Source organism: Oncorhynchus clarkii, unplaced genomic scaffold (assembly GCF_045791955.1).
Source record: "Oncorhynchus clarkii lewisi isolate Uvic-CL-2024 unplaced genomic scaffold, UVic_Ocla_1.0 unplaced_contig_11072_pilon_pilon, whole genome shotgun sequence".
Lineage (NCBI taxonomy): Eukaryota > Metazoa > Chordata > Actinopteri > Salmoniformes > Salmonidae > Oncorhynchus > Oncorhynchus clarkii.
In genome coordinates, this window is record NW_027257930.1 from 483418 (window position 1) to 509303 (window position 25886).

Consider the following 25886-nt stretch of genomic DNA (forward strand, 5'->3'; position numbering starts at 1 on the left):
TAATGTATATGACTCTATCAGGATATATATACCTCTCTAATGTATATGACTCTATCAGGATATATATACCTCTCTCTAATGTATATGACTCTATCAGGATATATATACCTCTCTAATGTATATGACTCTATCAGGATATATATACCTCTCTCTAATGTATATGACTCTATCAGGATATATATACCTCTCTCTAATGTATATGACTCTATCAGGATATATATACCTCTCTCTAATGTATATGACTCTATCAGGATATATATACCTCTCTAATGTATATGACTCTATCAGGATATATATACCTCTCTCTAATGTATATGACTCTATCAGGATATATATACCTCTCTCTAATGTATATGACTCTATCAGGATATATATACCTCTCTCTAATGTATGTGACTCTATCAGGATATATATACCTCTCTCTAATGTATATGACTCTATCAGGATATATATACCTCTCTAATGTATATGGCTCTATCAGGATATATATACCTCTCTAATGTATATGACTCTATCAGGATATATATACCTCTCTAATGTATATGACTCTATCAGGATATATATACCTCTCTCTAATGTATATGACTCTATCAGGATATATATACCTCTCTAATGTATATGACTCTATCAGGATATATATACCTCTCTCTAATGTATATGACTCTATCAGGATATATATACCTCTCTCTAATGTATATGACTCTATCAGGATATATATACCTCTCTCTAATGTATATGACTCTATCAGGATATATATACCTCTCTAATGTATATGACTCTATCAGGATATATATACCTCTCTCTAATGTATATGACTCTATCAGGATATATATACCTCTCTCTAATGTATATGACTCTATCAGGATATATATACCTCTCTCTAATGTATATGACTCTATCAGGATATATATACCTCTCTCTAATGTATATGACTCTATCAGGATATATATACCTCTCTAATGTATATGACTCTATCAGGATATATATACCTCTCTCTAATGTATATGACTCTATCAGGATATATATACCTCTCTCTAATGTATATGACTCTATCAGGATATATAAACCTCTCTAATGTATATGGCTATATCAGGATATATATACCTCTCTCTAATGTATATGACTCTATCAGGATATATATACCTCTCTCTAATGTATATGACTCTATCAGGATATATATACCTCTCTCTAATGTATATGACTCTATCAGGATATATATACCTCTCTAATGTATATGACTCTATCATGATATATATACCTCTCTAATGTATATGACTCTATCAGGATATATATACCTCTCTCTAATGTATATGACTCTATCAGGATATATATACCTCTCTAATGTATATGACTCTATCAGGATATATATACCTCTCTCTAATGTATATGACTCTATCAGGATATATATACCTCTCTAATGTATATGACTCTATCAGGATATATATACCTCTCTAATGTATATGACTCTATCAGGATATATATACCTCTCCCTAATGTATATGACTCTATCAGGATATATATACCTCTCTAATGTATATGGCTCTATCAGGATATATATACCTCTCTAATGTATATGACTCTATCAGGATATATATACCTCTCTCTAATGTATATGACTCTATCAGGATATATATACCTCTCTCTAATGTATATGACTATATCAGGATATATATACCTCTCTCTAATGTATATGACTATATCAGGATATATATACCTCTCTCTAATGTATATGACTCTATCAGGATATATATACCTCTCTAATGTATATGACTCTATCAGGATATATATACCTCTCTCTAATGTATATGACTCTATCAGGATATATATACCTCTCTAATGTATATGACTCTATCAGGATATATATACCTCTCTCTAATGTATATGACTCTATCAGGATATATATACCTCTCTAATGTATATGACTCTATCAGGATATATATACCTCTCTAATGTATATGACTCTATCAGGATATATATACCTCTCTCTAATGTATATGACTCTATCAGGATATATATACCTCTCTAATGTATATGGCTCTATCAGGATATATATACCTCTCTAATGTATATGACTCTATCAGGATATATATACCTCTCTAATGTATATGACTCTATAAGGATATATATACCTCTCTCTAATGTATATGACTCTATCAGAATATATATACCTCTCTCTAATGTATATGACTCTATCAGGATATATATACCTCTCTCTAATGTATATGGCTCTATCAGGATATATATACCTCTCTCTAATGTATATGACTCTATCAGGATATATATACCTCTCTCTAATGTATATGGCTCTATCAGGATATATATACCTCTCTCTAATGTATATGGCTCTATCAGGATACATATACCTCTCTCTAATGTATATGGCTCTATCAGGATATATATACCTCTCTCTAATGTATATGACTATATCAGGATATATATACCTCTCTCTAATGTATATGACTCTATCAGGATATATATACCTCTCTAATGTATATGACTCTATCAGGATATATATACCTCTCTAATGTATATGACTCTATCAGGATATATATAGCTCTCTCTAATGTATATGACTCTATCAGGATATATATACCTCTCTAATGTATATGACTCTATCAGGATATATATACCTCTCTCTAATGTATATGACTCTATCAGGATATATATACCTCTCTAATGTATATGACTCTATCAGGATATATATACCTCTCTAATGTATATGACTCTATCAGGATATATATACCTCTCTCTAATGTATATGACTCTATCAGGATATATATACCTCTCTAATGTATATGGCTCTATCAGGATATATATACCTCTCTAATGTATATGACTCTATCAGGATATATATACCTCTCTCTAATGTATATGACTCTATCAGGATATATATACCTCTCTCTAATGTATATGACTATATCAGGATATATATACCTCTCTCTAATGTATATGACTCTATCAGGATATATATACCTCTCTAATGTATATGACTCTATCAGGATATATATACCTCTCTCTAATGTATATGACTCTATCAGGATATATATACCTCTCTCTAATGTATATGACTCTATCAGGATATATATACCTCTCTCTAATGTATATGACTCTATCAGGATATATATACCTCTCTCTAATGTATATGACTCTATCAGGATATATATACCTCTCTAATGTATATGACTCTATCAGGATATACATACCTCTCTCTAATGTATATGATTCTATCAGGATATATATACCTCTCTAATGTATATGACTCTATCAGGATATATATACACCTCTCTCTAATGTATATGACTCTATCAGGATATATATACCTCTCTCTAATGTATATGGCTCTATCAGGATATATATACCTCTCTCTAATGTACATGACTCTATCAGGATATATATACCTCTCTAATGTATATGACTCTATCAGGATATATATACCTCTCTCTAATGTATATGACTCTATCAGGATATATATACCTCTCTCTAACGTATATGACTCTATCAGGATATATATACCTCTCTCTAATGTATATGACTCTATCAGGATATATATACCTCTCTAATGTATATGACTCTATCAGGATATATATACCTCTCTAATGTATATGACTCTATCAGGATATATATACCTCTCTCTAATGTATATGACTCTATCAGGATATATATACCTCTCTCTAATGTATATGACTCTATCAGGATATATATACCTCTCTCTAATGTATATGACTCTATCAGGATATATATACCTCTCTCTAATGTATATGACTCTATCAGGATATATATACCTCTCTCTAACGTATATGACTCTATCAGGATATATATACCTCTCTCTAATGTATATGACTCTATCAGGATATATTTACCTCTCTAATGTATATGACTCTATCAGGATATATATACCTCTCTAATGTATATGACTCTATCAGGATATATATACCTCTCTCTAATGTATATGACTCTATCAGGATATATATACCTCTCTCTAATGTATATGACTCTATCAGGATACTCCTTTGACTGTTTGACATCTTGTATTTACTGTTGTTTAGGCTGGTTGAATCAGTTGTCTATGAAATCTACTTCATCTGTGAGAAAACAGGCGTCTGTACCAGTGACTGTAAGTTATGTGATTTCCTCATGTGAAATTAAAAATGTGTTTGTAGCCTACACAGTTACAAAATGGCTGTTGAAACTGTGGCACATATTTCTCAGTACATTAGAAGTCAGATAAATGTGTTGATACGTAGGAAAGATGGGCAAACTCTCGTTGGTCTTGGCTTTCTACACACTATTATAAGGTTAGTCGATGTCAGACATTCAATAGTCAGAGTAGGTTGGAGTTATGATCACTTATCATGCTGACAAACCTTATGGTCTCTGTGACCTGATCTGAACAAGTTTAGACTGGTCATCTATGATATGTAGGTTATATACAGTACATTCTCTGTCCTGCTACTGGTAGGACTATAACATGATGTGAACTGATCTGAACATGTTTAGGCTGGTCATCTATGATATGTAGGTTATATACAGTACATTCTCTGTCCTGCTACTGGTAGGACTATAACATTATGTGAACTGACCTGAACAGGTTTAGACTGGTCATCTATGATATGTAGGTTATATACAGTACATTCTCTGTCCTGCTACTGGTAGGACTATAACATTATGTGAACTGATCTGAACAGGTTTAGGCTGGTCATCTATGATATGTAGGTTGTATCCAGTACATTCTCTGTCCTGCTACTGGTAGGACTATAACATTATGTGAACTGACCTGAACAGTTTTAGGCTGGTCATCTATGATATGTAGGTTATATACAGTACATTCTCTGTCCTGCTACTGGTAGGACTATAACATTATGTGAACTGACCTGAACAGTTTTAGGCTGGTCATCTATGATATGTAGGCTATATCTGAGGTATAGACCTCGATCTACACATCACTAACAAACCACTACTATACATTATAACCTAGCCTACTTTACATAATTTAAAATCTCTTACTTGTTGCAAATAAACTTTGAATGGATCAATGATTTCCCCCTCAGATCAATCATGTCAGTTTTAGCCCTTCTGTCTACATTCTCAGATACATTTAGAAAATAACAGATCGAAAGACAATAAATAGCCTACTTTAATTTAATAAAAAATAAGTGTGAGACATGGCCTTGTGTTGCTGTACTGTCTATAACTACCTTAACAAACAGTGACTTATTATTATTATTGTTGCTGTACTGTCTAGAACTACCTTAACAAACAGTGACTTAGTATTATTATTATTGGTGCTGTACTGTCTATAACTACCTTAACAAACAGTGACTTATTATTATTATTATTGTTGTTGTTGCTGTACTGTCTATAACTACCTTAACAAACAGTGACTTATTATTATTATTATTGTTGTTGTTGCTGTACTGTCTAGAACTACCTTAACAAACAGTGACTTATTATTATTATTGTTATTATTATTATTATTATTGTTGCTGTACTGTCTAGAACTACCTTAACAAACAGTGACTTATTATTATTATTATTGTTGTTGTTGCTGTACTATCTATAACTACCTTAACAAACTGTGACTTATTATTATTATTATTATTATTGTTGCTGTACTGTCTAGAACTACCTTAACAAACAGTGACTTATTATTATTATTATTATTGTTGTTGTTGCTGTAATGTCTATAACTACCTTAACAAACAGTGACTTATTATTATTATTATTATTATTATTATTATTGTTGCTGTACTGTCTAGAACTACCTTAACAAACAGTGACGTATTATTATTATTATTATTATTATTGTTGCTGTACTGTCTATAACTACCTTAACAAACAGTGACTTATTATTATTATTATTGTTGTTGTTGCTGTACTGTCTATAACTACCTTAACAAACAGTGACTTATTATTATTATTATTATTATTATTATTGTTGCTGTACTGTCTAGAACTACCTTAACAAACAGTGACGTATTATTATTATTATTATTATTATTGTTGCTGTACTGTCTATAACTACCTTAACAAACAGTGACTTATTATTATTATTATTATTATTATTGTTGCTGTGCTGTCTAGAACTACCTTAACAAACAGTGACTTATTATTATTATTATTATTATAATTGTTATTATTATTATTGTTGCTGTACTGTCTATAACTACCTTAACAAACAGTGACGTATTATTATTATTATTATTGTTGTTGTTGTACTGTCTATAACTACCTTAACAAACAGTGACTTATTATTATTATTATTATTATTATTGACAGTTACCATGGAGATGACATTTCACAACTACATATTCATGTGATTGCATTAAATCACCTGACTGTTTCGATATGTCTCTTAGTAATTTTTTTATAAGAGATCATTAATAAATTATAACAATTGACATTCAAGAATTACTGTTAACCACAACCAACATGTTGGATCTCTGTTTAGGGGTCAGTGCTCTAAAATGAGTCTCTCTGGGGAGAGAGAAGAGGATGTCCCTGCCTCTAAAATGAGTCTCTCTGGGGAGAGAGAGGAGGGGGGCCCTGCCACTAAAATGAGTCTCTCTGGGGAACATGACGCCAAAGCTAAGAGGTGAGATGAGAGTTAAAGAACTATTAAGAGTTTCTTTTAAAATGCTATTTCCAAAAATATTCACATTTGTTTTTAATCAGAAATGGGTGGCCTTCAATATATTACTCTTTAATTTTTTAAAATTATTTGTATTTGTATTTTTATATATATATGTTGTTTATCAGGAATGTTGCTATTTGATATGTGGTTGTCTCACGTAGCTATCTTAATTAAGATGAAAGCACTTACTGTAAATCACTCTGGATAAGAGCATCTGCTAAATCAGGAGGTACTGCAGGGTTCTCAATCTGGGGCCTGCAGAGGTACTGCAGGGGTTCTCAATCCGGGGTCTGTGGAGGTACTGCAGGGGTTCTCAATCCGGGGTCTGTGGAGGTACTGCAGGGGTTCTCAATCCGGGGTCTGTGGAGGTACTGCAGGGGTTCTCAATCCGGGGTCTGTGGAGGTACTGCAGGGGTTCTCAATCCGGGGTCTGTGGAGGTACTGCAGGGGTTCTCAATCCGGGGTCTGTGGAGGTACTGCAGGGGTTCTCAATCCGGGGTCTGTGGAGGTACTGCAGGGGTTCTCAATCCGGGGTCTGTGGAGGTACTGCAGGGGTTCCACGGCACCTTGACTGTACTTGTTGCAATGTTAGACATTTGATAGAATTTTCACATGAACTTTGAACTTTGTGGAAATGTGAAAGGAATGTAGGAGAATAACAGAATAGATCTGGTAAAGGATAATATAAAGAAAAAACAAACCGTTCTTTTGTATTTTTTTTGTACCATCACCTTTTAAATGCCAGAGAAAGGCCATATTCCAGCCCAGATACAATCTACGTTTTCTTTGGGAACGTTATTTTTCTAAAAATAAAATAGTGCCCCTTAGCTTCAAGAGGTTAACAAGAAATTAAGCTCTGTCCTGGGAATTTTTCTTCTTACTTACAACCTCATGCGTGCTTGAGGATGTGGACAGGTGTCTTTTATACTGATAACAAGTTCAAACAGGTGCCATTAATACAGGTAACGAGTGGAGGACAGAGGAGCCTCTTAAAGAAGAAGTTACAGGTCTGTGAGAGTCAGAAATCTTGCTTGTTTGTAGTTGACCAAATAATAATTTTCCACCATCATTTGCAAATAAATTCATTAAAAATCCTACAATGTGATTTTCTGGATTTTTTTTCTCATTTTGTCTGTCATAGTTGAAGTGTACCTATGATGGAAATTACAGGCCTCTCTCATGTTTTTAAGTGGGAGAACTTGCACAATTGGTGGCTGACTAAATACTTTTTTGCCCCACTGTATGTACCAATTATCACCAGTCAGAACCTCACCAGTCAGAAACTCAACCTCAGTATACCAGCATTATAAAACATAATCTTAATATCTGATATTGCGAATAAACAACCTCAGAATATTAAAGATAAGAGTGCGTCTTCCAGCCCGCCAATAAATTACATCATGCAACCCTCCCGGTTAGTAAATTTCCCTCGACATACCCCTGGAGAAGGCAGAGTGACGACACAAGCTTTTTAACGGGGCTGAGTTGACTACTAGAGAGAGAAGGCAGAGTGGTGACACAAGCTTTTTAACAGGGATGAGTTGACTACTAGAGAGAGAAGGCAGAGTAACGACACCAGCTTTTTAACAGGGCTGAGTTGACTACTAGAGAGAGAAGACAGAGTGACGACACAAGCTTTTTAACGGGGCTGAGTTGACTACTAGAGAGAGAAGGCAGAGTGACGACACAAGCTTTTTAACAGGGCTGAGTTGACTACTAGAGAGAGAAGGCAGAGCAGGTTGATGCTGGAAAATACGTTTTTCTCAACCAGAGGTGACTGAATTAACATTCAGGCTTATTGATAATTGTTATAGTAATGAAAAAATTGTGATTATAGCAGGTATTGAACACCAGGTAAACTATCACTAGTCAGAACCTCAACCTTAGTATACATGCATTATAAAAAGTCATCTTAATATCTGATATTGTGATATTGCGGGGCTGAGTTGACTACAAGCGAGAGAAGGCAGAGCAGGTCGATGCTGGTTGATGAATTTAACAATGAATGTACGTGGACAGTATGTTTTTCTCAACCAGAGGTGACTGAATTCATGTTCAGGTTTATTGATAATCATTATATTAATTAAGTATAATTTCAAAACATGAGCATAAAACCAGGTAATAATAAACATGAATCATCATTGTATTACTTCACAGTAATCTGTTAAATGCTTGTTCAGTCCTTCCTCTTGTGTTAGCAGTGTGGAAAGGGACAGGAAGGAGCCCTCTTGTGTTAGCAGTGTGGAAAGGGACAGGAAGAAGCCCTCTTGTGTTAGCAGTGTGGAAAGGGACAGGAAGAAGCCCTCTTGTGTTAGCAGTGTGGAAAGGGACAGGAAGAAGCCCTCTTGTGTTAGCAGTGTGGAAAGGGACAGGAAGAAGCCCTCTTGTGTTAGCAGTGTGGAAAGGGACAGGAAGAAGCCCTCTTGTGTTAGCAGTGTGGAAAGGGACAGGAACAAGCCCTCTTGTGTTAGCAGTGTGGAAAGGGACAGGAAGAAGCCCTCTTGTGTTAGCAGTGTGGAAAGGGACAGGAAGAAGCCCTCTTGTGTTAGCAGTGTGGAAAGGGACAGAAAGAAGCACACAGGAGTTTTCCTGTGAGAGGAGTGGTGGTGTATCCAGGGAGAAAACTAAACTAATCTTCTGAAATGTCATTAGTGGTCTTATGCTGCCATCTATTGGAATTATTTAGCAACTGCAGTAGTACTGAATAATGTGTAATTCCTTACTAAAGTAGTATTACTCAGAATTGCAAAATTTAACATTTTCTAGTTCATTTTACCACTTACAACCACTTACAACCATAAAATAACCATTTACTGCATAACAAACAATGAAACTGACAAACCAAAAACACCACACATTTGGTTAAATATATATATATTTTTAACTATTTATTTAGATGGGTGACATTATCTGCCAAAGTAACAGCCCTGTAGACAAAGAAGAGCTCTCCAGTAGGTACTAAAACGTTTAAAAGACATTTTCTCAAAAGTGGTTACAAGTTTATCATATTTTAAAGCAGAATGACTTTCCCATTGTTCCTCAACTGTAGTGTCTGATATACCATTGTTCCTCAACTGTAGTGTCTGATATACCATTGTTCCTCAACTGTAGTGTCTGATATACCATTGTTCCTCAACTGTAGTGTCTGATATACCGTTGTTCCTCAACTGTAGTGTCTGATATACCATTGTTCCTCAACTGTAGTGTCTGATATACCGTTGTTCCTCAACTGTAGTGTCTGATATACCATTGTTCCTCAACTGTAGTGTCTGATATACCATTGTTCCTCAACTGTAGTGTCTGATATACCGTTGTTCCTCAACTGTAGTGTCTGATATACCATTGTTCCTCAACTGTAGTGTCTGATATACCGTTGTTCCTCAACTGTAGTGTCTGATATACCATTGTTCCTCAACTGTAGTGTCTGATATACCATTGTTCCTCAACTGTAGTGTCTGATATACCATTGCTCCTCAACTGTAGTGTCTGATATACCATTGTTCCTCAACTGTAGTGTCTGATATACCATTGTTCCTCAACTGTAGTGTCTGATATACCATTGTTCCTCAACTGTAGTGTCTGATATACCATTGTTCCTCCATTGTTCCTCAACTGTAGTGTCTGATATACCATTGTTCCTCAACTGTAGTGTCTGATATACCATTGTTCCTCAACTGTAGTGTCTGATATACCATTGTTCCTCCATTGTTCCTCAACTGTAGTGTCTGATATACAATTGTTCCTCAACTGTAGTGTCTGATATACCATTGTTCCTCAACTGTAGTGTCTGATATACCATTGTTCCTCAACTGTAGTGTCTGATATACCATTGTTCCTCAACTGTAGTGTCTGATATACCGTTGTTCCTCAACTGTAGTGTCTGATATACCATTGTTCCTCAACTGTAGTGTCTGATATACCATTGTTCCTCAACTGTAGTGTCTGATATACCATTGCTCCTCAACTGTAGTGTCTGATATACCATTGTTCCTCAACTGTAGTGTCTGATATACCATTGTTCCTCAACTGTAGTGTCTGATATACCATTGTTCCTCAACTGTAGTGTCTGATATACCATTGTTCCTCCATTGTTCCTCAACTGTAGTGTCTGATATACCATTGTTCCTCAACTGTAGTGTCTGATATACCATTGTTCCTCAACTGTAGTGTCTGATATACCATTGTTCCTCCATTGTTCCTCAACTGTAGTGTCTGATATACAATTGTTCCTCAACTGTAGTGTCTGATATACCATTGTTCCTCAACTGTAGTGTCTGATATACCATTGTTCCTCAACTGTAGTGTCTGATATACCATTGTTCCTCAACTGTAGTGTCTGATATACCATTGTTCCTCCATTGTTCCTCAACTGTAGTGTCTGATATACCATTGTTCCTCAACTGTAGTGTCTGATATACCATTGTTCCTCAACTGTAGTGTCTGATATACCATTGTTCCTTAACTGTAGTGTCTGATATACCATTGTTCCTCAACTGTAGTGTCTGATATACCATTGTTCCTCCATTGTTCCTCAACTGTAGTGTCTGATATACCATTCTCTAGCCCTGAGTCTCTACTTTTATCCAATGTAAAAAACACAATTCCAAATGTTGCAACACAAGATCGAATCGAGCCGGTCAGTCACATTTGACTGTGTAAAACCTAGCAGTACTACTTAATTCAAAACGGTCGGTCACAGTTGAGAGTGAGGCAGATGTGTAGCATTTAGTAAAAAAAACATTATTAATGATGAAATGAAACCATCAAGTGATAGATTTTATACAAATGCATGTCTGTTATTGAACAACCCCATGCCATGATTAGATAGTGAAAAAACACACCAATCTCTTTCAGAATGATTTTATCCTTTCATCCAATGTAAAATACACCATGTACATACGTTTCTACATAAGACCGATTCGAGCCGGTCGGTCACATTTGACTGTATAAAACCCAGCAGTACTACTGATTTCACTGAGAGTGAGGCAGATATATATATATTACTGTGTAAAACCTAGCAGTACTACTGATTTATCTGAGAGTGAGGCAGATATATATTATTACTGTGTAAAACCTAGCAGTACTACTGATTTCAATGAGAGTGAGGCAGATATATATATTACTGTGTAAAACCTAGCAGTACTACTGATTTCACTGAGAGTGAGGCAGATATATATTATTACTGTGTAAAACCTAGCAGTACTACTGATTTCTCTGAGAGTGAGGCAGATATATATTATTACTGTATAAAACCTAGCAGTACTACTGATTTCTCTGAGAGTGAGGCAGATATATATTATTACTGTATAAAACCTAGCAGTACTACTGATTTCTCTGAGAGTGAGGCAGATATATATTATTACTGTGTAAAACCTAGCAGTACTAATGATTTCTCTGAGAGTGAGGCAGATATATATTATTACTGTGTAAAACCTAGCAGTACTACTGATTTCTCTGAGAATGAGACAGATATATATTATTACTGTGTAAAACCTAGCAGTACTACTGATTTCTCTGAGAGTGAGACAGATATATATTATTACTGTATAAAACCTTGTAGTACTACTGATATATAGCATTTAGCAGATATATAGCATTTAGCAAAAAAAACATTTGTCTCACTGAAATGAAACCACCAAGATATAGATTATAAACAAATACATGTCTGTCATTGAACTACCCCATGCCATGATTAGATAGTGAAAAAACACACCAATCTCTTTCAGAATGTCTTTAAACAATAAATCAAAAATACGAATGATTCTTAAAAGTTATATGTAGCATTTCGGAATGAAACTCTTATTGTTTCCCCATCTGAGCTCAGAGTAGATGAGAGATGTAATGTTTGTCTCTGTTGTGTTGAAGACCAATCAAGCAGGAGAGACCAGCCTCCCCTGTTCCCAGCTGTGTGTCCATGAAGAGTGACCGGTCTATGAATCAACCTTTACAGTTTGGAGAGGGAGACTTTTCTACTGAACAAAGGTAAGAAGAACTCATGGGTCATGGTCAGTGAGTTAAACAACACTGTCTCTAGTAATTTCTCCTCTCACATTTTCCCATTTATTGTTGTTGTTTTCATAACCCATAGGCTAATCATTTTGTCCATTTGCATAGTCCTAAAACAATATTAAACAATCACAACATTTCCTCCCTGTGTGTGTGTGTGTGTGTGTGTGTGTGTGTGTGTGTGTGTGTGTGTGTGTACTCCCTGGATGAGGAGATGTAATCTCATATTTTGTCCACAGAAACCAACAGGAGAGATCAGAGTCAGAGATTCTCAGTGGTCAGTCTTCCCAGAGTCATCAAACAGACCTGGCCTCCATATTCAGTGTATGTGGTCCTGTTATGTACATTGTTTTTGTTTACCTCAAATAAAGTTGATCTGTCAATCATTTATTAATGTGTTAATGAGAAAGGATTTATTCTCTTGCTTAACTTATTTACTTGATTTATTTCAGTTGCTTGAAGAGAAAATTCTGACATTTGTGAAGAACGAGCTGAAGATGTTCAAGAGGATTCTTAGTCCAGAAGTCCCAGAAGACTTTGAGAGTCAGAAGCAGGACAAGGAAATTGTGGACGCTGAAGATGAGAAGCAGGAGAGCAGTGCCAGAGAGGGGGCTCTGAAGATCACACTGCACATTTTGAGGAAAATGAACCAGAAGGAGCTTGCTGACACACTGGAGAAATGTAAGATCTGAATGTTGTCTTATAACATTTAAAAGCTGTAGTTAAAGTACAGCTAAAGTAGCTGTGTAACTTAATGATATTGAAACAGCCTTAACACAACACCTAGTGACCTCATCAAGTAGCAGCAGGGATGTGTTGTGTTGATTAATTTAGAGAGAGAGAGAGACAACATTAATAATACATTAATAATACCGATAATAATATAATCAGTCACACCAGTCTGTAATGCATTATGAAATCATTTACACATTTATACAGTCAGTTAAGAGAATAAATTATTATAATGTAAAACTTTATAACAGTCCTACAATACTATAGGCATTAAACCAGATGTAATATTAATATCCTCTGTGTCATTTCTAGATTCAGATGAGCTTGCTGGTGTGATTTGCCAACGTGAACTCAAATCTAATCTAAAGAAGAAGTTTCAATGTGTATTTGAGGGGATCGCTAAACAAGGAAACCCAACACTTCTCAATAAGATCTACACAGAGCTCTACATCACAGAGGGTGGAACAGGAGAGGTCAATAATGAACATGAGCTGAGACAGATTGAGACAACAACCAGGAAACAAGCAAGACCAGAGACTGCAATAAAATGTAACGACTTCTTCAAACCCTTAACTGGACAAGACAAACGTATCAGAACTGTGCTGACAAAGGGAGTCGCTGGCATTGGAAAAACAGTCTCTGTGCAGAAGTTCATTCTGGATTGGGCTGAAGGAAAAGCAAATCAGGATGTCCAATTTGTATTTTCATTCCCTTTTCGGGAGCTGAATTTGATGAAAGAGGACAAACACACTTTTATTGAACTTCTTAATCACTTCTCAATGGAAACCAAACAATCAGGAATCTCCAACTACAACAAGTACAAAGTTCTGTTCATCTTTGATGGTCTGGATGAGTGCCGACTGCCCCTAGACTTCCAGAAGAACAAGATCTGTTGTGACGTCACAGAGTCAACCTCAGTGGATGTTCTGCTGACAAATCTCATCAAGGGAAATCTGCTTCCCTCTGCTCTCCTCTGGATAACTACCCGACCTGCAGCAGCCAATAAGATCCCTTCAGGGTGTGTTGACCAGGTGACAGAGGTACGAGGTTTCAATGACCCACAGAAGGAGGAGTACTTCAGGAAGAGATTCAGTGATGAGGACCTGGCCAGCAGAATCATCTCACACATAAAGACATCAAGGAGCCTCCACATCATGTGCCACATTCCAGTCTTCTGTTGGATTTCTGCAACAGTCCTTGAACACATGCTGAAACATAAGAGAGAAGAGATGCCCAAGACTCTGACTGAGATGTACACACACCTTGTGGTGTTTCATACCAAACAGAAGAATGAAAAGTATCTTGGGAAAGAAGAGACAGGTCCACACTGGAATAAAGAGAGCATTCTGTCACTGGGAAAACTGGCTTTTCAACAGCTTGTGAAGGGCAATCTGATTTTCTATGAAGAAGACCTGAAAGAGGCTGGCATTGATGTCAATGAAGCCTCAGTGTACTCAGGATTGTGCACACAGCTCTTTAAAGAGGAATGTGGGCTGTACCAGGACAAGGTGTACTGCTTTGTTCATCTGAGCATTCAGGAGTTTCTGGCTGCTGTATATGTGTTCCTCACATTCATCAACAACAATGAGAATCTAATGGACAAACCTCAAACAAAGTCCAGTATCTTTTCTTTGCTGTTCGGAACCATGTCTGAAGTTACTTTCTACAAGAGTGCTGTGGAAAAAGCCTTACAAAGTGAGACAGGAAACCTGGACCTTTTCCTCCGCTTCCTTCTGGGCCTCTCACTGGAGTCCAATCAGAAGCACTTACAAGGTCTACTGACAAAGACAAGAAGCAGCTCACAGAGCGATGAAGAAACAGTCAAGTACATCAAGGAGAAGATCAGGGAGAATCCCTCTCCAGAGAGGAGCATCAATCTGTTCCACTGTCTGAATGAACTGAATGACCATTCTCTAGTGGAGGAGATCCAAGGATACCTGAGATCAGGAAGTCTCTCAGAAGACGAACTGTCACCTGCACAGTGGTCAGCTCTGGTCTTTGTGTTGCTGACTTCAGAGAAGGAGCTGGATGTGTTTGACCTGAAGAAATACTCCAGATCAGAGGAAGGTCTTCTGAGGCTGCTGCCAGTGGTCAAAGCCTCCAGAGCTGTTCTGTGAGTAAATACAATGACATTCAAGTACTAATCAGCTAGAATAAATATTCAGTTTGGAGAAAAAAAGGTATTATAATATGTATATAATATTATATTGATAAACGTATTGAATAAATTCATTGATTTTCACATTAGTATAACATTATGACCGCACAATTCTAGGAGACAGAAGATGAATCTGTATGTTGTTTGGGAGAATAAACCAAATGCATCTGCCATTGTCCTTCCACACTACTGGTGTTAAATGAACAGTGTGTTTGTGAAGTCATGATGATCTCTTTGTCAGTCTGTCAGGCTGTGGAGTCACAGAGGAAGGCTGTGCTTCTCTGGTCTCAGCTCTGAAGTCAAACCCCTCACACCTGAGAGAGCTGGATCTGAGTAACAATGACCTGAAGGATTCAGGAGTGAAGCTGCTCTCTGCTGGAATGGGGAATCCCCACTCTAAACTGGAGACTCTGAGGTCAGTATTCCTGTAGTTGGTCAACAAGTTTTAAATGTGGTGCTCCAGCATTTTGGATTTGAGATACAATGTTTCATATTAGGAGACAGTACAGAATGTCACCTTTTAATTAAAGGTATTCATCCATATACTGTGGGGCAAAAAAGTATTTAGTCAGCCACCAATTGTGCAAGTTCTCCCACTTAAAAATATGAGAGAGGCCTGTAATTTTCATCATAGGTACACTTCAACTATGACAGACAAAATTAGAAAAAAAATCCAGAAAATCACATTGTAGGATTTTTAATGAATTTATTTGCAAATTATACTGATACAAATTATGATGGAAAATAAGTATACTTCGATAATTTTGTCATTTCTAATAATGAGAAATTCATTTATGAATAGATATGGCAGGATTCAGGACACAGATATATCTGAATATGTTAAAAAATATATACTGCCACTATTTTCACCACCAAAGAATATCAGTGTGATTAAATATGATTTGACTCTTTGCAGGCTGTCAGGCTGTCTAGTCACAGAGGAAGGCTGTGCTTCTCTGGTCTCAGCTCTGAGGTCAAACCCCTCACACCTGAGAGAGATGGATCTGAGTAACAATGACCTGAAGGATTCAGGAGTGAAGCTGCTCTCTGCTGGAATGGGGAATCCCCACTGTAAACTGGAGACTCTGAGGTCAGTATTCCTGTAGTTGGTCAACAAGTGATAACTGTTCTCCAGATCCACATGTGTTTACCAGACACACATAGTCCACACCATATGTGTTTGGACAGTGAAGCTTACAGTTTTAAATGTGGTGCTTTACTCCAGCATTTAGGATTTGAGATACAATGTTTCATATTAGGAGACAGTACAGAATGTCACCTTTTATTAAAAGGAATTTATACATATATATATTTTACCTAGTAAACATTTTTTTAAAACTTTTATTTAAAGTCAGTTAAGAACTGATTCTTATTTTCAATGACGGCCCAGGAACAGTGGGTTAACTGGCCCAGGAACAGTGGGTTAACTGGCCCAGGAACAGTGGGTTAACTGGTCTAGGAACAGTGGGTTAACTGGTCTAGGAACAGTGGGTTAACTGGTCTAGGAACAGTGGGGTTAACTGGCCTAGGAACAGTGGGTTAACTGCCTAGGAACAGTTGGGTTAACTGGTCTAGGAACAGTGGGTTAACTGGTCTAGGAACAGTGGGTTAACTGGTCTAGGAACAGTGGGTTAACTGGTCTAGGAACAGTGGGTTAACTGCCTAGGAACAGTGGGGTTAACTGGCCTAGGAACAGTGGGTTAACTGGCCTAGGAACAGTGGGTTAACTGGTCTAGGAACAGTGGGTTAACTGCCTAGGAACAGTGGGGTTAACTGCCTAGGAACAGTGGGGTTAACTGGCCTAGGAACAGTGGGTTAACTGCCTAGGAACAGTGGGGTTAACTGGCCTAGGAACAGTGGGTTAACTGGCCTAGGAACAGTGGGTTAACTGGCCCAGGAACAGTGGGTTAACTGGTCTAGGAACAGTGGGTTAACTGGTCTAGGAACAGTGGGTTAACTGGTCTAGGAACAGTGGGGTTAACTGGCCTAGGAACAGTGGGTTAACTGCCTAGGAACAGTGGGGTTAACTGGTCTAGGAACAGTGGGTTAACTGGTCTAGGAACAGTGGGTTAACTGCCTAGGAACAGTGGGGTTAACTGGCCTAGGAACAGTGGGTTAACTGGCCTAGGAACAGTGGGTTAACTGGTCTAGGAACAGTGGGTTAACTGCCTAGGAACAGTGGGGTTAACTGCCTAGGAACAGTGGGGTTAACTGGTCTAGGAACAGTGGGTTAACTGCCTAGGAACAGTGGGGTTAACTGCCTAGGAACAGTGGGGTTAACTGGCCTAGGAACAGTGGGTTAACTGGCCTAGGAACAGTGGGTTAACTGGTCTAGGAACAGTGGGTTAACTGCCTAGGAACAGTGGGGTTAACTGGCCTAGGAACAGTGGGTTAACTGCCTAGGAACAGTGGGTTAACTGCCTAGGAACAGTGGGGTTAACTGGTCTAGGAACAGTGGGTTAACTGGTCTAGGAACAGTGGGGTTAACTGGCCTAGGAACAGTGGGTTAACTGCCTAGGAACAGTGGGGTTAACTGGTCTAGGAACAGTGGGTTAACTGGTCTAGGAACAGTGGGTTAACTGGTCTAGGAACAGTGGGTTAACTGGTCTAGGAACAGTGGGTTAACTGCCTAGGAACAGTGGGGTTAACTGGCCTAGGAACAGTGGGTTAACTGGCCTAGGAACAGTGGGTTAACTGGTCTAGGAACAGTGGGTTAACTGCCTAGGAACAGTGGGGTTAACTGGTCTAGGAACAGTGGGTTAACTGGCCCAGGAACAGTGGGTTAACTGGTCTAGGAACAGTGGGTTAACTGGTCTAGGAACAGTGGGTTAACAGGTCTAGGAACAGTGGGGTTAACTGGCCTAGGAACAGTGGGTTAACTGCCTAGGAACAGTGGGGTTAACTGGTCTAGGAACAGTGGGTTAACTGGTCTAGGAACAGTGGGTTAACTGCCTAGGAACAGTGGGGTTAACTGGCCTAGGAACAGTGGGTTAACTGGCCTAGGAACAGTGGGTTAACTGGTCTAGGAACAGTGGGTTAACTGCCTAGGAACAGTGGGGTTAACTGCCTAGGAACAGTGGGGTTAACTGGCCTAGGAACAGTGGGTTAACTGCCTAGGAACAGTGGGGTTAACTGGCCTAGGAACAGTGGGTTAACTGGCCTAGGAACAGTGGGTTAACTGGTCTAGGAACAGTGGGTTAACTGCCTAGGAACAGTGGGGTTAACTGGCCTAGGAACAGTGGGTTAACTGCCTAGGAACAGTGGGGTTAACTGCCTAGGAACAGTGGGGTTAACTGGCCTAGGAACAGTGGGTTAACTGCCTAGGAACAGTGGGCTTAACTGGCCTAGGAACAGTGGGTTAACTGCCTGTTCAGGGGCAGAACTACAGATTTGTACCTTGTCAGCTCGGGGGTTTGAACTTGCAACCTTCCTAGTCCAACGCTCTAACCACTAGGCTACCCTGCCGCCCCAAGTACTTTATGTATGTAGTTCTCCCATTTGAAGAAGTCTTAATTATTTGGAAAAATGTACTTATATTATATTAAATTAGACGGAAGTTTAGTATCTGGTCCCATATTCCATGCCTGCAGTGATTACATCAAGCTTGTGATTCTACTAACTTGTTGAATTAATTTGCAGTTTGTCTTGGTTGTGTTTTAGATGTTTTCCTAATAGAAACTGAATGGTAAATAATGTCCTGTCATTTTGGAGTCACTTCACTTGTATTGTCAGTAAGAATAGAAGATGTTTCTTAACACTTCTACATTCATGTGGATGCTACCATGATTATGAATAATCAGGAATGAATCGAGAATAATGATGAATGAGAAAGTTACAGAGGCACAAAGATCATCCCCCCCTCTGTTATTGGTAATGGTGAGAGGTTAACATGTTTAGTTGTAGCGTCTGTTATTGGTAATGGTGAGAGGTTAGTATGTTTTGTTGTAGTCTCTGTTATTGGTAATGGTGAGAGGTTAGCATGTTTTGTTGTAGTCTCTGTTATTGGTAATGGTGAGAGGTTAGCATGTTTTGTTGTATCCTCTGTTATTGGTAATGGTGAGAGGTTAGCATGTTTTGTTGTAGTCTGTTATTGGTAATGGTGAGAGGTTAGCATGTTTTGTTGTAGCCTCTGTTATTGGTAATGGTGAGAGGTTAGTATGTTTTGATGTGGTCTCTGTTATTGGTAATGGTGAGAGGTTAGCATGTTTTGTTGTACCCCCAATGAACATTTAGAAAAACATATACTGCCACTATTTTCACCACCAAAGAATATCAGTGTGTTTTTAATATGATTTTACTCTTTGCAGACTGTCAGGCTGTCTAGTCACAGAGGAAGGCTGTGCTTCTCTGGTCTCAGCTCTGAAGTCAAACCCCTCACACCTGAGAGAGCTGGACCTGAGCTACAATCACCCAGGAGACTCAGGAGTCAGACTGCTCTCTGCTGGACTGGAGGATCCACACTGCAGACTGGAGAAACTCAAGTATGTAGAGGGTTTATGTCAATTTTCATATCAGAACTGAACCATGTTGAAATGTAAACACTCAACTATCACTTTTAAACGCCTGAATCAGATACATTCCATTGATGGGTCCTGTAACTCTTATAGAACAACTGTAAAAGAGGAGGCCAAACAACAGAACAGTCAATCGTGTGTCCTTAGACTTATCAGGCTAGTTAAGACAAACATTCTTACCACCACTTGGACAAAGTTATATGCTGACTGTGTGTGTGTGTGTGTTCAGGTGTGTGTGTGTGTGTGTGTGTGTGTGTGTTCAGGTGTGTGTGTGTTCAGGTGTGTGTGTGTGTGTGTGTGTGTGTGTGTGTGTTCAGGTGTGTGTGTGTGTGTGTTCAGGTGTGTGTGTGTGTGTGTGTTCAGGTGTATCCCTCAATGACTGTCTGTTCTTCTGCTTACTGCTACAGTGTGGAACATGGTGGAGCGAACACAATGAAACCTGGGCTTAGAAAATGTGAGTGTTGACTGCTGTGAAGAATATGACTAAGAATAAGTATTGTGTATGTATGTGTGTGTGTGTGTGTGTGTGTGTGTGTGTGTGTGTGTGTGTGTGTGTGTGTGTGTGTTCAGGGTGTGTGTGTGTTCAGGGTGTGTGTGTGTGTGTGTAACTATTGTGAATAAGTGTGTTTTATATTACCATACAGTATAACATATGATCATTCAACAAGTCTCAAGTTACCTCAACTTCTCATTTTGATACCTAGAAACATCTACATTAAATGAATTAGTGAAAAGTGAGTTAACATTCTAATGTGAATGATGATGATTTCTAATATTGTGTCTGGTTTCATCCATCAGATGTCTGTGATCTCACACTGGACCTAAACACAGTAAACAGACTCCTCTCTCTGTCTGAGGAGAACAGAAAGGTGACATGTAGGAGAGAGAAGCAGACGTATCCTGATCACCCAGAGAGATTTGAGGACTGTCGACAGGTGCTGTGTAGAGAGGGTCTGACTGGGCGCTGTTACTGGGAGGTAGATTGGAGTGGGAGCATGGCTGATATAGGAGTGACATATAAAGGAATCAGCAGGAGGGGAAGAGGGGATCTTGAATGTTGTCTTGGAGCCAATGACAAGTCCTGGAGTCTGTTCTGCTATGACAACCGTTACTATGCCTGTCACAAATATAATCTCACTCTCATAGACGTCCCCTCCTCCAGCTCCCACAGAGTAGGAGTGTATCTGGACTGGCCAGCCGGCACTCTGTCCTTCTATAGAGCCTCCTCTGACACACTGACCCACCTGATCACATTCACCTCCACATTCACTGAGCCCCTCTATCCAGGGTTTAGGGTTTATAATGACTATAACTCCTCAGTGTCCCTGTAAATAATAACCATGGTAACACTCACTGGACACACACACACACACACACCCTGGATGCACACTCATGACGGACACACACACACACATTCTGTACACACACCGAACTCACACGCACACACTGGACACACGCACACATTGGACACACGCACACATTGGACACACACACACACTGGACACACACACACACACACACACACTGGACGCACACTCAAACACACACTCTGGACACACACACACACATTGGACACACACACACACTGGACACACACACACACTGGACACACACACACACACACACACACTGGACCCACACTCAAACACACACACTGGACACACACACACACATTGGACACACACTCACACACACTGGACACACATTCACACACACTGGACACACACTCACACACACTGGACACACACTCACACACAGAACACAGACTCACACTCACACTGGACACACACACACACTGGACACACACATGCTACATACACACTCTACACACAGAACACACTGTCATGACGTGGTCCTTTCTGGGTATAGATCGTGGGTTCTCTCTCTCCTACACCCAGGTTCTGTTATCTCAGGTCGTAAATTCCTGGCGGAGACTCTCTCCCCCTGGCCATGCAGTATGGAGACACATAGAGAGAACAAGGATTTCACATGGCCAAACTCCTAAATCCCCAAAATGGGAATTTGATACCAGATGTCCCCTTGTGAGAAGGTGGGAGTGGTCCGTGGACACTTAAGGGACAGGGGTAACCTAGGGATCATGATGGTAGCTAGATAGATAATAGCTAAATGTTTGATGTATTATAATAATTGATTATGTTGTATTAATAGAAGGGGAGGGGTTATAAGACCCCTCCCTCCTTACATTTATTGGGTCCTACACTACAGATGAACAATATATATATTCATTATCGAGGTTTAATATTGTTCCACAGTTGTTTTCTAGTCTCTCTGCCTCTCTGCCATAAATAAATGGTCCGACGAACCCCAACAGTATGACGTGTTTCATTTTGGTGACCTCAGAGAGGACAGGAAACACACATAACTATATATCTGAATATATACATTTCTCAATTATGGGGTTTGCATCTAATTGTTGTATAAAATGAATGAGTAAAGATGAAACTATTTGTGAAATGATGTCATGTTAAACCTTTAAAGAAAGAGAACTGTATTCCCTTTAAAGTTTAACCCAGTCATTGGCGCCCGTGAGCACAGACATGGTCTGGGATCATAGACCCGCCTTTTCTATTGTTACGAATAAAACCCCGTCATGAGGAAATCCTCTTCAGACCGTACCTCAGTGGACACTGATGGACACTGATGGGGTACAGGTTAAGTTTAGACCAGAGAGAGAGACACTGATGAACTGACTCTCCACAGAAGGACCGGATTCCAACATAAATCATGACGACACACTGGGCGTAAATATATATTGATTGCAATTTGTCCTGAATGAGTCAATGTTCATGTGCAAAGGATTAGCATTTCAATTAATATAATTATCAACTGTGTAGTGACTCCTCCTGTTCTGTCCCGCCTTTTCAGCCCACACCCACCTCCCGCTCTCCACCAAGCCGTCAGACCACTAGGGAACCTCCCCATTTCATTGTAACCATAACTGTTTGTTTATATATTTCTGTGATTATTTAGTTAGAAAAATAAATTATTAAGCCAATTGGTATAAGTATGGATGATTTATTGTAAAGGCTGGGTTCATGCAGATTACCAACAATTTACGATGTTTGGAATGAGACTAACGTGAGGTAAATAATGATAGTTCCGACTTCCTAGTTAATTACATTTACGTGATTAGTTTAACCACCTCCCAGTAGATGGACCCACACAGAACTGTATATATACAGACTAGTTAACCACCTCCCAGTAGATGGACCCACACAGAACTGTATATATACAGACTAGTTAACCACCTCCCAGTAGATGAACCCACACAGAACTGTATATATACAGACTAGTTAACCACCTCCCAGTAGATGGACCCACACAGAACTGTATATATACAGACTAGTTAACCACCTCCCAGTAGATGGACCCACACAGAACTGTATATATACAGACTAGTTAACCACCTCCCAGTAGATGGACCCACACAGAACTGTATATATACAGACTAGTTAACCACCTCCCAGTAGATGGACCCACACAGAACTGTATATATACAGACTAGTTAACCACCTCCCAGTAGATGGACCCACACAGAACTGTATATATACAGACTAGTTAACCACCTCCCAGTAGATGGACCCAACTCCTAAACAGGGGGACTGGGAGGAACCAACTCCTAAACAGGGGGACTGGGAGGAACCAACTCCTAAACAGGTGGACTGGGAGGAACCAACTCCTAAACAGGTGGACTGGGAGGAACCAACTCCTACACAGGTGGACTGCGGGGAGCTACGGAGGGATCTACACGTCTATCATAGAAGATTGAAGTCATCAGATCATTATGAATATGAAACATATTTTCCTCATATACTATTTCCAAACCCCTCACAGTGGGAACCTCAGTTGGAGTCCGTGTCAGAAACTATACAGACTCTTATACGTAGGGATGTGGCTTCCTTTTCACAATTCAGAAGCATTTAAAAAAAAAATCTGTCTCTAGAAACATTCAACATCAATCAGAGAATAGTGATTAAACCAGCAGATAAGGGGGCTCAGATTGTTGTAATGGATAAAGTGAATATATTCTTGAAGCCAATAGTCAATATGATCATGTCATCATACACTATGTTCCATTGTCCCACTGATATAAAATATAGGCCAGTTGCCATACGTTACTTCCCTCCAAGCCATTTCCAATAGACTTGATACTTCTTCCCCAGTGGTGAGACAGTGTTGAGACAGTGCTGAGACAGTGTTGAGACAGTGTTGAGACAGTGCTGAGACAGTGTTGAGACAGTGTTGAGACAGTGCTGAGACAGTGTTGAGACAGTGTTGAGACAGTGCTGAGACAGTGTTGAGACAGTGCTGAGACAGTGCTGAGACAGTGCTGAGACAGTTGAGACAGTTCTGAGACAGTTGAGACAGTGTTGAGACAGTGTTGAGACAGTGTTGAGACAGTGTTGAGACAGCGTTGAGACAGTGCTGAGACAGTGCTGAGACAGTGTTGAGACAGTGTTGAGACAGTGCTGAGACAGTGCTGAGACAGCGTTGAGACAGCGTTGAGACAGTGCTGAGACAGTGCTGAGATAGTGCTGAGACAGTGTTGAGACAGTGCTGAGACAGTGTTGAGACAGTGTTGAGACAGTGTTGAGACAGTGCTGAGACAGTGCTGAGACGGTGCTGAGAGAGTGTTGAGACAGTGTTGAGACAGTGTTGAGACAGAGCTGAGACAGTGCTGAGACAGTGTTGAGACAGTGTTGAGACAGTGTTGAGACAGTGCTGAGACAGTGCTGAGACAGTGTTGAGACAGTGCTGAGACAGTGTTGAGACAGTGTTGAGACAGTGCTGAGACAGTGCTGAGACAGTGTTGAGACAGTGCTGAGACAGTGCTGAGACAGTGTTGAGACAGTGTTGAGACAGAGCTGAGACAGTGCTGAGACAGTGTTGAGACAGTGTTGAGACAGAGCTCTGACAGGCCAAATGATGTAGATCTGAAGAGCAGACCTTGCTATTTACCTGCTTCCCTGTAATATTCGGTTGGGTAAACACCCTGAGTTGTATAACAGACAGGCTTGGCTGAGTGCCCAGGGCTGAATAAACAACCAGAGAAGACTGGGCGAAGGGTAGATAAACCTGACGGGGGTGGAGACAGTAAGCCTGTGTGGATACTACTGCCACAGTTTGATAAGTGGTAACCGGGTTGCTAAACAGCCTGTGTGGATACTACAGCCACAGTGTGATTAGTAGTAAACGGGTTGCTAAACAACCTGTGTGGATACAACAGCCACAGTGTGATAAGTGGTAAACGGGTTGCTAAACAGCCTGTGTGGATACTACAGCCACAGTGTGATTTGTGGTAAATCGGTTGCTAAACAACCTGTGTGGATACTACAGCCACAGTGTGATAAGTGGTAAACGGGTTGCTAAGCAACCTGTGTGGGATGTATTGTTAATGGCTGGATATAGAGACACGCTTGGATGCAACTGTAAAGGCTAGAAACCACTGAATGGACTCTTGTTGGATAACCCAGACACACTTGGATGAAGCGGTACTGGGTGAAAAGCCCAGCCATAATCTCTGGGTGGAAAGCCCAGCCATAATCTCTGGGTGGAAAGCCCAGCCATAATCTCTGGGTGGAAAGCCCAGCCATAATCTCTGGGTGGAAAGCCCAGCCATAATCTCTGGGTGGAAAGCCCAGCCATAATCTCTGGGTGGAAAGCCCAGCCATAATCTCTGGGTGGAAAGCCCAGCCATAATCTCTGGGTGGAAAGCCCAGCCATAATCTCTGGGTGGAAAGCCCAGCCATAATCTCTGGGTGGAAAGCCCAGCCATAATCTCTGGGTGGAAAGCCCAGCCATAATCTCTGGGTGGAACATGTGT

At 39.4% G+C, this 25886-nt stretch overlaps 1 protein-coding gene across 1 annotated transcript; it reads left to right on the plus strand.

The window, feature by feature from the left end:
- The first annotated feature begins 6453 nt into the window (after positions 1–6453).
- Positions 6454–23057, plus strand: LOC139393689 (NLR family CARD domain-containing protein 3-like). The gene is made up of 9 exons (XM_071142033.1): positions 6454–6592; positions 12497–12613; positions 12877–12961; positions 13090–13318; positions 13682–15482; positions 16444–16617; positions 19835–20008; positions 20449–20495; positions 20840–23057. Exons 1-9 carry the CDS (start codon positions 6465–6467, stop codon positions 21370–21372), a joined length of 3288 nt encoding a protein of 1095 aa, XP_070998134.1. The 5' UTR covers positions 6454–6464; the 3' UTR covers positions 21373–23057.
- Positions 23058–25886: the final 2829 nt, after the last annotated feature.

Bases quoted from the DNA above. Each gene is read 5' to 3' on its own strand.
- LOC139393689 (XM_071142033.1), top strand. From the start codon at position 6,465: ATGAGTCTCTCTGGGGAGAGAGAAGAGGATGTCCCTGCCTCTAAAATG. The intron at 15,483-16,443 runs GTGAGTAAATAC...GACTCTTTGCAG, and splicing joins AAAGCCTCCAGAGCTGTTCT to GCTGTCAGGCTGTCTAGTCA. The intron at 16,618-19,834 runs GTCAGTATTCCT...TACTCTTTGCAG, and splicing joins TGTAAACTGGAGACTCTGAG to ACTGTCAGGCTGTCTAGTCA.